The 15551-nt window shown below is 44.4% G+C and overlaps 1 protein-coding gene across 4 annotated transcripts in view; it reads right to left on the bottom strand.

Annotated features, from left to right (window-relative positions):
• SPATA6 (spermatogenesis associated 6) overlaps nucleotides 1-15551 on the bottom strand; it is a 264385-nt gene that overhangs the window by 236038 nt on the left and 12796 nt on the right. Inside the window, exon 1 of one of the 4 annotated variants that reach the window (XM_069642235.1) lies at nucleotides 8111-8229. The exons of 1 other annotated variant lie outside the window; for it this stretch is intronic. In XM_069642235.1, coding sequence (XP_069498336.1) covers nucleotides 8111-8191 — 81 coding nt within the window. In that variant the 5' untranslated portion in view covers nucleotides 8192-8229. Of the gene's footprint in view, nucleotides 1-8110; nucleotides 8230-15551 lie in introns of those variants that run through there. 2 more of the 4 variants (XM_069642232.1, XM_069642231.1) reach the window with 2 other exon arrangements.

The following is a 15551-nucleotide window of genomic DNA, read 5'->3' as shown; positions in this document are numbered from 1 at the left end:
CCTTCCAGAGCTTCTCTTGTCGATCAGAAAAAGGAGTTTCAGCACAGCAGCAGGGCTTCACCGGGCAATTCAAAGGTCCAAGAGGATGCAGCAAGCTTTGTTCACCGTTTCTTCGTCGGGTTGTTCTTCCCAGTGCTCACCTCTGTCTTCAGTCCCAAAAGCCTTGCCTTTTAAGCAGGTTTCTCCCATTCATGCACAGCCTAGCTGTCAAATCAAACATAAGGGTGAGTGCCCTGCAAGGACAGCTAGCCAGCCAATCAGGACTTGGTGAATTCATCGGGAACCTCCCTCACTTCCTGCCCTTCCAGACACACTGGAGCCAGAGGCAGGTTATAGTACTGAAGCACGCCAAAAGCAAAAGAAACAAACCAGGCTTGGCACGCAGAGTAAAACCAAAAAAAGACCTGACATACAGAAAATGGCAAAAAAAGAAGACCAGGGCCATTTTGACAAAATGTTCACCCATGGGTGCAATACTGCAGCTGAGGATTCAGCCTGCGGTAGAAAAGCACAATGGTAGGAACATTAAACCACTGCCACCAGCCATTTAAAGTAGTGAGGGCAACATAAAAATGTTTACATGAGTAGGTATGAAAAGGGGCTACCAAGTAACCCCCTTGCATTCCACATAAGATGGTGCTCGCTGGACCTACAAAGAGAAAAGGTAAGTAAAATCAATTATACTTTACTCTTCCTGGGAACATTAGTTCACACAAGAAAAACGTATTTAAACCTTGTGAGAAATCTAAAGGATTTCTCTGTGACACAGCACTGAAGGTGCTGTGCGTCACCATACACAAAGTATATGCCTATGGAGTTTGTCAGGCTTCAAAAACAAAGGAAACACATAATCCAAATCAGCTCAAAACACAGAGAGTGAGAAAAAAGGGCTCACTCGCTCCAGGTTTAAAATTAAAAAGTCCTAAAGTCCAGCAACAGAGCCGGGGTCTCTAAGGTGGGAGGAACTTAGCATTAAAATGAAAATTCTCCCCAACATCCCTCCAGCACAGACCTACAATGTTCATCAATCAACCTATACAGTCTGCATTACTTACCTCACTTACCCTGCACTGCACCAGTGAGTCGCGGGGGGATAGCTCAGGGGCAACATGCTCGACTTGGAAGCAAGACGATGCAGAGCAACACAGGTTTAATCCCAGTGTCTGCGCTTAGAAACCACTGGGTATTAAGCACGTTTTAAATAACCTATCATATCCTGCACAGAGGTTTCCTGGCAACCCTTACACAACACTGTTCCAGGCACATTTGTAGAAATGTGATTCAATTCTACAGTTTTACATTTCTTCTCATATAGGCTTACATAGTATACGGTTTTCGGTTTATTCTTTTAGGTAAATGTTATGGTCGTTCGTTTAATACAGGTATGAATGAATACAAACCAAGAACACTATGAGACTACTGTCAGTAGGGTTTTTGGTATGCTTGCATGAGACCTATCCCATAAGTCTGATGGTACACTATTACAAGGTGCTAAAAGTCACTGTCTCTTGCCCTCTCCGAAAAGCAAATCTTTCCCTCACAAGTGCAGGATATCCCTAGTGTGCAGTGTTGTATGTAGAAAAGTGGATAGAAGAAAACGTATCCTACTTTTTTTTGCACAAGAGAAAGTGACTTAGCACCAGATATTCATAGTGATTGTTTCTATTATGCGTTAACAATTCTGAAGTTACCGGTTTTGAAAGAAGAGTATCCGATTGGCCTTGTTATATTGTGTTGTTAACACTATTACAAGACCTAGCCAGTAGTGCTGTTGGCACGACAAACTGCTGACTCCACAACACACCTTGACGATGGGAAGCAGCTGTAAGTGATTTCAACCCGGCACTCCACCAAAGTCAATGCCTAGCGTGTGATGCACAGCTGGAGCCCTTAATTATTTATTTATGTCTGTAAGTTCTTTTATTTCTGAAGGATGTACCCTTATATCACGCCCCTCTCTTTGAATCCCCCGAGTCACACTGAACCAGGAATCAGGCTGTTTTGCAAAATTAAATATATTTATTTTATGTATTTGCACAATATATATATCACACTATTTGAATGGTTCTACAATGATCACCAATGGGGTGATGTCACAATAAATCTCTTTAATTAGAAGGAGTATGATAGGAGTATGATTCAGAATATACAACACTGTCTGTCCCGCCCCCAAAGTTTTGGTGGATCAAGAGCAATCCCCGCCTCTTTCCTCTAGCAGGGGTTTCTGTTGACACTTGCATCTGCATATTCTTTTCAGCCAAGGGCGTCCTTTGTCTCTCCCAGGAGCAGCAGAGCAAGATCCCCTCCCCTCTTCATTAACACCCGACTGGGAGTTCCTGGGCTTTGATGAGAAGCAGGAGAGATGCCTTTTGTTGGGGCAACTGTGGAATTTGCTTTGAAGTTCTTTGGCTTGCATCAGATTTACTTGAAAGTCAATGGACACATTTTTCTTAGTTGAAAAATAAACTTACTTTTTTCAAAATAGGCAAACAGATCTCTAATTCCAGTCTTTTTAAACATAGAGATTAAATAGTTGCAACCTATATTGCTTTTGATGGCAAGTCACTTAATTCCAACAATTTGATTTTAACTGCACAAGTTTAAGTTCCAGTGTAATTAAATGACAGCTGTCACACAGGTGGCCGACGGCACTGCGCCCATATTTTACAGATTTTCACAGACAAGTACACTTTTTAATGTGGATATTCTTATGATGGATTCTGCCTTTCCTGACATTGTGTGCTTCTGTTAATTCTTTAAATGAAGTGATGGGTAACACCCGGCAAGGATGTTGAAAAAAGGATTTTAGAGCACCTTTGGGTTTCCCTGCAATAAAGCACTGCCTTTCATGTAGTTTCCATTTGCACTCTGTGGGCTGCCCAACGACAGGTTTCAGCAGGGTGGTCTCCTGTTCTCACTGGCAGCCAACTTTCTGGTTTCACAGCACAATTTTCATAGGTTTAGTGTGCATAAGGCTTCTTGCAGACATTTTGCTGGTTCTGGTGCCACCAGCACACAGTGATGTCGCAGGGCAGAGACTAGTGGGTCAGTACATCCCACACAGCGTGGGACTTACACACATGTACAACGAAAGACTGTAGTGAACATGGGATAGCGGAAAGCTACTGACTGTCCATGAAAGAATGAGGGCGGTCGATAGCCACAAAGTTACCACTGAGTCTGGCCACTTCGAGAAGGTTCTTGTCCCATGATCAGGTACAGCAGGGGCATACGGAAAGGGAAAGGACAGACAAGTGGAGAAATGGAAGAAGAAGGACTTAGCAGGACTTGCTGCTGAAGCGATGGAAGGTGCCTTTCCATCCAAAGACATGTGATGCCATTTTCTTTAAGCCTTTCTTTTTCCTCTGCATATATTTACCTGACAAAAAGACCATGTTTATGGGGAGTGTCTAGCTTGCTGCTGGAGATTTAGACAGGGACATTGTATGGGTGGACCCTCCAATGTCAGTAAAGCAAGTTTATTGTACAAACGGTCCGGTGGGGCTAAATGATTCCTTAGAGACAAAACTAACCAGATTCTCCTCGAACCACACAAATGTTCAACATTATATACATTGTTGCAACCTTTAACACATTGCCACATATTTAGTTAAAAAGTCAACCCCCAAACATGATTCGTTAACCCTGTACAAGGAAATCTAACCCCCTCAAGTTCCCACGCTCTCATTGGATATATCCATCTCAACACCATCCCCTTCAACATTCATTTACATTAGCTCAGCTTTATAAGTCCAACCTCTTTGGGTTCTTTCCATATTTGATCACGACATCAGCACATAGTTACTTATTAATCTAAAACAATCCTAATTTATTAAAATGTCCATATGGTCAGGGACCTCTAATTCTGGGTGTGATACACATGGCTTTTACAAGAAATACTTCATCAATAAGAGGAGGGAGATAAGTAAACAAGTGTAATTTGAACCAGCAGTAAATAGCTCATCTACCCAGACTTACTGGCGTCCCTGGTATTTCTCATTACACGCTAATCTATTGTGACTGCCATTCCAGCCCCCATGGCCTCTCGCCACATACTGGATTCTTCCTGAGAAATTAACTGAAACACATAAACCATGAGTCACCTCTGCCCTTGAGCACCACTTGCACCTGGCATCTTAACTGGCCCCAAGTCTTACCTGCTATGTGACCGAATTTCCCTGGTCACTGAACAAACTCCAATGTCCTCAAGAAGATTATATCTCTTATCCACAACAGCATCAAGTTGTAAACCCATGCCCCACAATCACTTCATTTTATCCTGAAGGCGAATGACCATTTGATATTATCACAGCTGGCTGAATGCAGTTAGCTGCCTTCCTCCTACCTCTGACCCCCGCCAGCCAACTCTCCAGGGCACACAGAGTTCATCTCGATCTCCCAGGCTTCTACGGCATACGTAAACCTCAGCTTTGAAGGACTTGCGGTGCACAATCTTCCCATGTATTCACCATGCACCCCCTACTCCGCAAATGTCCCAAACACCTCTCCCTTGAAAACCCCATGGATGTTGTGCATGTGTGTTCAGGACCACCGCATCCCCTCACAGTGCTTCCCCATCCACTGATCTGTTCTCTCATGTGTGCAAATGAAGCTCCTCGCTTCCCATCTTTAGGCGCTACATTGCACGTTACCCAACTACATTGTGTCCGCACTGTACCCGCATAATTGACATTATGTTGCTATTTGTATGCTATTCAATCAACTACACACAAATAACACTAATTGTAATCCCATTCCAATTAATTATACTAGATACATAACAAATAACAACATTGTGTCAACATCGCATCTATCCCAGCCATCAATATGGCGGGCGCAATGCAAACCTGTTCCTCAACACTCTTTGAAATCATATTGTGTGGGCTCAATTTCTTCCACAACCTGCTGGTACTTCATTGCACAAGTTGCACCTACAAATTTAAATCAGCGGAAACCCTCTGGCTGGCAGAGCACTGCACTGTTTATCTTTTGTCTACAGCACTGTGACAGATATCTCTCCAAGTTCATTATGGCACACTGGATTGTGTATTGTTTTGCGGTTAAACATACACAACTGCCTTTTTCATGCACAGTGCAGGCAACAAATGCATGCAAATTGTTTAAAACTACTTGTTACTTACTCTTTATTAGGAGGATCCCTTTCACCATTAACCTACTCGCCTTCTTCGTCTCACCTCAGACGAATCTATGTGATTACTGCGCCGCCCGTAATTCCGCCGAAGACAATATTGACCATTATGGCGTGGCGCAGTGATCAGATAGTTCACTGTGGCCCGCATCCCCTTACCCCGTTCCCCCCTGGCCACTTACCTTAATAGTGGCACACACAGAAGTGTGCCATCGACTTCCCTCGAACCCTGCAGCGGCAGTTCCCACACCCTTACGTGGGTCAGCACTGACACCAGTGTCGCCCTTTTATTTATCTTTTTAACTTTCTTGTCCCAGGCTCTCTAAGTGAAGCGGGGGACACCCCTGCAATCTCAGACCCCCCATTACCATGACTAAGAGGAGCGGGGGAACCCCCCGCAACTCCTGTGTAGAGGAGGTCTCGAACACAATTTGCACCCCCAAAGCCCATTTTGAGGTGCCAGGAACGTTCACGCCGAAATATATGACATATGATGAGCAAATAAACCAGCAGAGCGCAGCAGCAGGGCACTGGCCAGTACCTATCAGACTGAGAGCACCTACTGAAGTACCTGCACCACCTTGGACAATAAGGTACCCATTGAGAAAACCATATTGACAAGTGAGACAGAATGACGATTGTCAAAATGCAATACCGGAAAAAGCCAAGAAAGTCCTATAAAACGACGAATGGTGACATAACAAGAACCCAGACTGACTCACATATAAAAGATATGACGATCTATGAATGATGAAAAGAGACGAAACACCATGGATAAGTGACACCCTGAGTTTAAAGCGAAATAACAATGTCAAACGTTAGATGCTTATTCCAGGAGCATGATGCAGATATTCAGCCAGCTTACACGTGTACATATGCAAGGAACCGCAAGATGCTAAGAAAATAATGAGGCTTGCTAAAGCTTAATAGTAAGATAGAGTGAGGCAAGCACCACCTATACATATCTACCTCAAGAAAAGAAATGTATACAAGTATACTTCCACTAGGCACAAGAGCAGAACTGACCAAAGGTTACTTAAGGTCTCATGAGGAGAGCTTTGAAGCAGGAAAATCGAGAATTAAGGACAGACAGAAAATCAGACGAAGGCAAGTCCTGCCAAGAAGCCAAGGTCATACCAGCTGAAGCAGGCCAACAGTAGATACATTTAATGAAGAGAAGAACTGAGTATCCTATTCTGAAAGGTCAAGATAAGCCACAGGAAGCAGATGGCTAACAAAATGAAATCAAATGCACAAATTACATGGAGAATAAGACGACTCTCATAGTGTCTGAATCACGTGACCGAGCCAGCAGAAGGGATACAACTTTCACACCTATGCATGGAATTGTGCCATGCCCAGGTGCCTTCACTTTCCCAGACCAAGAAGCAGTCTCGAGGCCAAGATACAAAGAAATAATTGACACATGACCACTGAAGGTGGCGATTGATTGTTGCAAAAATTGGAGGGAGACTGGGGGAGTGGACAAGCTCCCTGCACGTGGCCGGCTATTCTGCACGCTGCTAGGCTGGTGGAAAAGTATGAGTGGGGTTGATGCCAACCCAATCATAGTCGACCAAGTAATCTAGGTTCCTATAGTTAATAGAACCAATGAGACGTTGTACTTTTAGTGACGTGTACGGCAGCCATTTTGAACGAAGGGCTCAGATGTCCCACCTGACACTGTTTATCCAATCCCCTCGCTTTGTTACCATATACAGATATAGTACCCAGGGTCGGACTGGGACAAGAAATAGGCCCAGTCACCCAAAAAAAATGGCCCACCCCTCGCCTCACGACCTTTGACCTCTAATGACATCACCAAAAGTGATGTCATTTGACCCCACCCCAAAGTGACATCCCGGGAAGTGATGAAACACGACCTTTCACCCTTTGACAAAACAGGAAGTGCCATCAAATAGCATTGGTCCTAAGTACACTAAATTATTGTGAACCCAAGCGGACATCAAAGGCCAAACGATAATAGGTTATTTCATAGCACTTACGCTTAAGCTCTTTTTATAGAACAAATATGCATACAATATGACCCAACCTGTGTTGGTACTCATTTATCGACCTAAGAAGGATGAAAGGTTTTTTGAAAAGAAAAAAAAATAAATAAATGTGAAAAATATATATATATATTTTTATCCCATTTCTTTTTCTTCTACACAGGGCCAGGCAAGGCCATAAACCAGCCCCCACGCCCCAGGGACGATTTCGGCCCGGCCAGGGCAATCTGACCCTGATAGTACCTATATCAAAGTTACTTTCCTATAACCAATAAAATTGCATGGAACATTTTAAACATTACACATCAGTGATGTGAGTTTTCAGTATAAAAGATGTGTTTTTTATGAAGTTCATTGGAGTTGTGAAGCGAGAAGGAAGAGCGAGCGATTGCTGATGTTCATGAAGTCCCTGTTTTTTGTACGTGTCATTAAACGGACTCCCTTTGCCAAACTATTGAGTTGTCATTATTGATTTGATGCGAGAGTATTAATCTGCATCCCCATCCATCTCACGGGTGCTGCTACTCATCTTAAAGTGCTATTGGGTAACCCCCAGCTTTATGGCCGGTTGGGGTCCTAGTGCACACCTGCTTCCCTTAGTCGGAGTAATGGGGGGTCGGCATTTTTTTACCACGCAAAGGCACAGGAATCGTACCAGGCAACCGTGTAGTCACAGTAATGGTATGATTCCCCTCAGACTACACAAAGCTCACCATAGACACTGTAGCGGAATACTTGCTATTTGCACCGGGGAAATGGCGCTTAGCCAATTAGGTGGCTGGAAATGCGAGTGTGAACACAGTGTACTGCCCACATTTTCCAGCCACCTGAGGCCCTTCCCAGGGTGGTGCCATTTTGATTGTGGGGAAGCAACAGCCTCCCCATGTCCCTACCCACTCCCCACCCCCAAAAATATCCCCTTCACTTTCCCCGCCCTATCCCCACTTACCTGCAGGACCAGAGCTTTGTGCTCCGGTCCGGGTGCTCCTTCCACCCCAGGCGATTCTCCTATGGGGGCAGCCATCTTCATTTATTTAACGGTAGATTCGGCTTGCGCAATACGCACAGAGCCCATCTCCTGTGTAAAAATAAATAAAGAAGGATTTGCACTCCAGTGAACCCCAGAGTGCGAATAGCTATCACCCCTTGTCGGGGGGCGTACATGGTCTGTAACGGCCCACAGCCTTCACTTTGATTGGCGTGACTAGGCTCCAGCTGGCAGGCTGTTTTGGGGCATGTACACCCCCCCCCCCCACCCGGAGGCTGGGGTGATTGCTAGAGTAGCCCTCATCTCCTCACTAACTACAGAGAAAATCATACAGAAATCACTGATTAACTTCACATCACTTCCTCCTCCCACGACACATTCACCCAACATCATCCAATCTAACCACTCCCCTCGCAAACGTTCAATGGTAGGGTATCAAGCATGTTACAATCACCTTGATCCTATCCTTTTGAAATGATGCACTCCTCAAGTGTCACCTCCAGGAACAGAAGCCGTTCCAGGATGTTGATGTGTCCTTTCAAGATTCAAGCTTGGGAAGGTGGGGAGACAGAGAAATCAGTGTATGGGGGCAAGGGAGCAGAGATTTTTGTTAACAAAATGGTGCATTTTGATGTGCTGTAACATCACCCACGGTCTACAAGATAGAGTTTGAAAGTACACATTTAGCAGCTGTGCTTGAAATATAATTACACTCCGAAAACGCACAAGAAACAGATTGTGAAATGTATGGTCAGGCAATATCAGTTTTTATAAAACACAGATTTGCATGACCATTCCAACATGGCGACTTGTATTACAAGTATCCCAATCACAGCAGACCAGAACAACTGCACCAGCATTACAAGTGTGACTGTAGTAGCAAGATCAGCAGTATCTGCTAACAAGTACAGATAATGTGAACCATTGCACACCAAACAGCCTCTCACCCTCAAAGCACCAGCAAATCACCACAGTGATCCTGGCATATCAATTAGCATAGCCCTGCCGGCCTTTTTAATGACACAACGGCCTTCAAAAATTAATATAGCGGGGTTAACTTGCATGTGAAGTAGCTGGTAAGCAACGGAATGTGAAAATCCAATAAAGCTAGTAACACCGACAAACTACTTACCAGTTTGCTCATGAATACATTTTTAAAAGATGTGCAGAAAAGTAGCTTTTAAGTTGTCCACTGCTAAGTTTGAGACCCACTGCAAGTCCTAATGTTTTAGTTCATATTAGTTTGCATTCCTGTAGAGTATTTGTACTTCCCTACTATAACTGCATGGCTACACAAAAGCCAGAAATGCATGATCACCCCCCACTTAATGCAGAGTGGCAAACATAAAGCAGACGTAAAGCCACATTCCAAATTAACACTATAGATGAAGATGCATGCTTTTTTTTTTTGTTTATTAGTCACCATAGCCCTCATGCAGCATGTTGATGAGGCGATTATATAACACCACTTCACATTGCTGGTCAGACAAGTTGGTAGATGAGCTGGTGTGTATGGTCTGCGCTCAGTGAAGATGTCTCCATAAAGCAACACTTCCTTACAAATGTTACCGGCAAAGTTGACATTGACCGTATTTACAGGAGGTAGGCTTTCATTTGACTACCGAGATTCCTCCACTCTGAAGTATGGGTACTTGAATATGTAAAGGGAGACCATAAACCCACTGTTTTTAACTGTATAAACACCCAATAGCCCATTGGCACTGCTGAAAGCTGTGCCAGGTCAATCATCCTCCCGCAGCGCCCACCGTGTCCCATTAACTCGGTTTCACAGTGCAAATGAAAAGGAGACACGAATGTGCGGGCCCCAGAACGGTCAGTGTGCTTGCTCACAGGCGTTCAATGACATTTGGCTAATTGGGCTTAAGTCTGTCATTCATGGAACTCTCTTCCCTACAGTGCCTTAATTAGCACAGATCGCTGGCAATAACGTCTGAGACAGCCCTGCATGACCAGCACCACAATACTTGTGTGGAAAAATCTTTAAAAACAGGCCTCATGATATGCAGTCGCTATTAGGAAAGATATATTTTTCCAACTTTCTCTCCATATTTTCTATGGACCCCCTTTCTTTTTGCTGTTTTTGAACCTGCTCTGACTTTAGCAAGTAGAGCCTTCAGCTTCACTTCCCCTACTTTTTGCTAATTTGTTGTGGGAAAAGGCATCAGTCCTTCAGTCTATCAGTACTGGGAAAGTGGGTTTCCCTTTTGCGACTTTTTAACATTGCACACAGCATCTTACAATGCAGTGCAACAGGGATACTTTTATATCACCATAGCTTTTTGGATACTTTTATATGTGCCTAAAGATAAGCTGGTGGCAGCAGACATGTTTTTATTTTGCAATTAGTTCATGCACTTGGCCGGAAAAGCTGCTGCTTTCCGGGGGCGGGGGAGGATGTGATGAACGGACAACTACTGGCTGTTTGAATGGTGCAGGTCCATGCCATTGCTGGACTTGGACTTACAACCAGCCTGAGGTTTGGATAAGAAGAGGACTCCTGCAGCCATTACTGCAGATCAGCGTTGGAGCCAAGAATTCCTCATACACTAACAGCCAACTGAAGGTCTGAAAAAGACTGCATCTGGCCCGGTGAAGCCCTGTAGGACTACCTGATCTCCGATCTTCAGCCATTGGACTAGTAGTCTCAACGCCTTCCTGAGGATCCAATCATCCTGAGCCTTCAAAAGTATCCTTGGACCACCCGGTGGATTGACTAGCTCCCTCGTGGGCTACACCTAGACCTTTGGTAGTCACCAGCTTGTGATATAGGTCACCGTCCGGCCGAATTTCAGAGTCTCAGCATCAAGAGATCCTGTCATAGGAAGGCTTCTGCAAAGGTGACTCAAAGGAAGTCTGTTTGCAGTTAATGTTGCTGGAACTCGCCTGCTCCCATCCTGTAAAGTGTCTAGAAAGGCCTGCATCAGTGAATCTTGCATACCTTCATCTCCAGGGGTTGCATCCTGCATCTGGACATGACAGGAAGAATCCTTGCACCCAGAGCTCCTGGGCACCTCTCACTAGAACCAACAGTGGGAAATCCAACTTCCATCGACCCATGAAGTCATCTGGGAAAAACAGAAAACATTTGTCCCTCACTGTCCTCCATAGAATAACAATGGGAGCAGGTACCTTTGTCTCCTAACCTTCCATTCCACTGCATTTTGGTCATCAAACCTGGTTAGAATTTTCTGAAAGCTAAGAACACAATTACTTACCTTAGTACCATTGTTGAATTTTTTCTTTGAACACTCACCACCACAAGTCAATTCTAATGTAGCTTCAAAGACTCATTCTTTGGAGAAGCATTGTGGCTCCAGAGACTATTGGGAATTGCAGGGTGTAGGCAAATCTCCCTGACAGAAAATGCCAAGGAGAAGATAGCACTCTCAACACCCGAGAGATTTTACCAGTTCAGGGTAACAGCCTTTGGCCTAAAGAATCACCTGCTACTATCGGTTAGATTAATTCTGCACCGTATATCTGGACGATATTGCAATTTAAAGCCCTACTTGGGAAGATCATGTGAGACACCTTGGAATTGTGTTGTAGGCTCATCAGCAGGCCCACTCGACCATAAAGGTAACCAGGTGCCAGATTGGTCATGGCTAAGTGACCTACCTTGGGCATGAGGTTGGTGGGGGAACGATGCAGCCTCTACACAGCAAGGTAAAAGCTACACAGGACTGGGCAACCCCCACAACCCAAACCTAGGTGAGAGGTGCTCTAGGCCCCACTGGGAACTACTGAAATTGCATGGCAGACTATGGAACCATAGCTGCCCCTCTGACAGCCCTCACAAAGAAACCAAATGAATTCACTTGGACTGAGGATTGAGAGAAGGCCTTCCAAGTGCCAATGGATTCCTTTTGTCAGGCCCATGTCCTCAGGGCCCCTGACTACCAAATGCAGCCAGATGCCTAGGACACTGGGATAGGTGCTGTACTTTCACAGTTAGAGGATAAAGGAAGGGAACATCCTATATGTTTTAATTAGTCACCAACTTAAGGACAGAGAGCTCAGGTGGGTAACCGTGGAGAAGCAATGTTTCTCTATTGTGGGAGCCCTTATGAAGCTGAAACCTTACCTCTTTGGGACTCACTTCACTGTGTAGACGGACCATGAGCCCTTAACGTGTCTAATGAAGATGTAGGGAGAGATTCCTAAATGGCTCATAAGCCTCACATAGGGTAAGCATAGGCCAGGTGCACAAATGAGCTGGCCAGGACATATAACCGAATGAAACAGGAACCCCATCCAGGGGTGGTTTAGATCCTTCTGTCCCTAGTCTTGGGGCAGGGTGAGTGTAAGAAAAGATTTCTCTTTTTGTAACTTTCCCTCCATAGTTTATATGCTTTCTTTTTGCTCTGTTTTTGAACCTGTTCTGACTTTTTATGGGGAGGTAAAGCCCTCAGCTTCACTTCCCCTGACTTTTGCTAGTTTGTTAGTGAGAAACTGATAAGTTCTTTAGACTATCAATACTGGTAAATTAGGCGTCCCTTTTATCTTTTGTGACTGTTTAACAATGTACACATCTGACAATGCAGTGCAATGGGGATATAATGCAGTGCAATGGGGATATTTTTCTATCCCCCTAGCTTTTTATGCATGGAATATTTGGGATACTTTTGTATGTGCCTAAAGACAAGCTAGTGGCTGCAGATATATTATGACAATTTTTGCAATATTTTGAGTGTAAACATTTGCGTTTACCATGCATGGCTACTAAACACGGCTAGTGCCCTAAAATGGCTTTGCCCACATTTTTTCACTTGTTCTTTGACCATATTGTAGTTTGGTCTTCTCCCTGCCTTGACAGGTCGGAAATCCCTTATAAGGCCATGTACTTGTCCCGGAAATCTGCCGCTTTTGGGGGCTAGTGATACCTTTGCATGTGGCCCAGGAAGGGCGTGGGACTGTCTAGTCCCATTCCACATCCATTGTGCCAGGTAGTCTAGTTATGGGGCAGGAGTGAAACCAGTAGTTGTCCGATTGGACAACTACTGGTTGATTGAAAGGTGCAGATCCTTGCCGTTGGTGGGCTCAGCCTTACCTCCAGCCTGAATTCTGGATAAGAAGAGAAATCCTGCAGATCAGAGTTGGAGCCAAGAATCCCTCGTAGACGAACAGCCAACTGAAGATCCAAAGAAACTCCTCAAGATGCCTGGCATCCCTTCTTGCATCTGGCCTGGTGAAGCTCTGTAGAACTACCTGATCTACGAAGTCCCCGAGTGGTCCTTCAGCCGTTGGACTAGTTGGACCGCTAGTCTTGAAGTTCCAGCCATCCTGAACCAATGGTTGTGTCCCTGGACCATCCGGTGAACTGTCCAGCTCTCTCGTGGGCTACCTCAAAAGAAACGTTGCCGTTCCGCAGTTGAACCTGGTACTTTGGTAGTCGGCAGCCTGTGGTACAAGACGCCTTCCCGCCAACTTCAGCATCACAGCATCAAGGGTTCCTGCCCCAGGGAGGTTTCTGCAACCGTGACTTGAAGGACGCCTGTCGTTGCCTGTGTGCGGAGACTGACGCTGGAATTCACCTTCCTCCGTCCTGTGAAGTGTCCTGAAGAGGCCTTCATTCATGAACCTGCAGCTTCTGGAGACCTCTCATTGGAACTAACAGTGGGAAATCCAACCTCCAGCGACCCCCAGTCGACCCATCAAAGTCATCTGTGAAAATCAGAGTCAGGGGGGTAAGCAAACGCAAAGCATGTATCCCCCCGTCCTCCATAGGATAACATTGGGAACATGTCCCTTTGTCTCCTAACCTTCCCTTCCACTGCCTTTTGTTCATCGAACTGGGTAGTATTTTCTGAAAGATAAGAACACAATAATTTACCTTAGTACCATTGTTGAATGTTTTCTTTGAACACCCACAACCACAAGTTAATTGTAACGTACCTGCATAGACTTATTCTGGGAGTGGGACATTGGGGCCCATGTGCCTTTTTAGGCACAAGGCCCTTTTCTTCTTAAAGACTGGACTGCTTAAGCTAGGGAAACTACTTGTGAATTAGGTCCATCATATTGTACATACCTACTGGGTTGATTAACTCATTTGAATGCATTTTATGAAGCAATGGTGAATGTATATATGTTTATTGAGTATTGTACAATAACATCACCTGCTAGATTAATTTGTCAGTGTGTGCAGAAGGCCTAGAATACAAATATGTATACATTACTGTTTAAATTGAATTATTGTGTATTATATTGTGTGAACTCATTGAGGGCCCCTGAACCCACTCACACACTCCTGAGAATAGCCTTGAATGCTCTCAACGTTTACCTTAATTGGGGTTTGTCTAACCTCTCAGAGCTATAACTACAGAGGTTGAAAGGAAGACAGGATAAGTAGGAGCTAAAAGCAGCTCCTGGATATCCAGCATTAACCAGTGACCCGGAGCTACCTCTGGGGAACAATGAGCTAGTATATAGCGTTCCGTAAATCAAACATCCATGTGAGATGCATTACAACCCTTAACAGTTTAAATGTTTTATAGTTGTGTCTTAATGTTCATTTATAGATTGTCCAACATGCACATATATGTGTTTGTTCAGCATCAGCTGGCCTAAGGAGCCAAAAGTAGCTGTTGGTGTCAAGTTATCCAGGCTCTTCTAGGATACAAGTAGATGCTAAATCGTCCCCAGCTCCCATCAATTTTGAACCCTGTAACTAGGGTGGCTTCCTAAAGTCTGTCCACCAGGCCAGATTCTAGAAATCCATCTCAATACCGGCCACTAACAGCAATTGACTTTTGAAATGTAAGAAATGGTGTGCTGTGTGTATGTGGAGAATTGAGGTGGCAAGTGACTTTTAGAGCCTGTCTAGTAGCCTGCAAATTCACATTTTTCCACCGGCTTTAAATTGATATCATCAGTGCATTTACTAATACGTGAATGTTAAATGACTGGAACAGAGCTGGGAAAATTTGAACTATAAGCCCACACACAGCTACATTTACCTACCAAACCTGCCTTATTGTAAAACAATAACAGCAAGCACACAATTAACTTCATTTTTAAAGCTTTGTTTATAGCTATGATGTGTGGTAGTTTGACAAGCAAAAAAGAAAGCCATTTCTATAATGTTAATATTGTAATTGTCTTAACACTGCATAACAAGCTAAAAGCATGTGCCAAACAATTACTTGTAGGTGACCTAATTCCACAATTTATTTTATTGTGTTTTAAAGTGGCAAAAGCGGGTGCAAAATGTGCACTCGCAACTAGCCACCGGCATGTGATATTTGACTCTTGGCGAGTAAGAAATGGTGTGCTGTGTGTGTGTATAGAATTATAGTGGCGAGTCACTTTTTTATGGCTGCCTAATAGCTTGCCACTTGAATTTGTGCCCCCTGGCGAAGGCATGGCAGCGTTAAGACAG

This window comes from Ambystoma mexicanum, chromosome 1q, assembly GCF_040938575.1.
Source record: "Ambystoma mexicanum isolate Mex_15411 chromosome 1q, UKY_AmexF1_1, whole genome shotgun sequence".
In the NCBI taxonomy this organism is placed as follows: Eukaryota; Metazoa; Chordata; class Amphibia; order Caudata; family Ambystomatidae; genus Ambystoma; species Ambystoma mexicanum.
The sequence above is the reverse complement of the archived record's forward strand: the minus strand, read 5'-3'. Positions and strand labels throughout refer to the sequence as shown.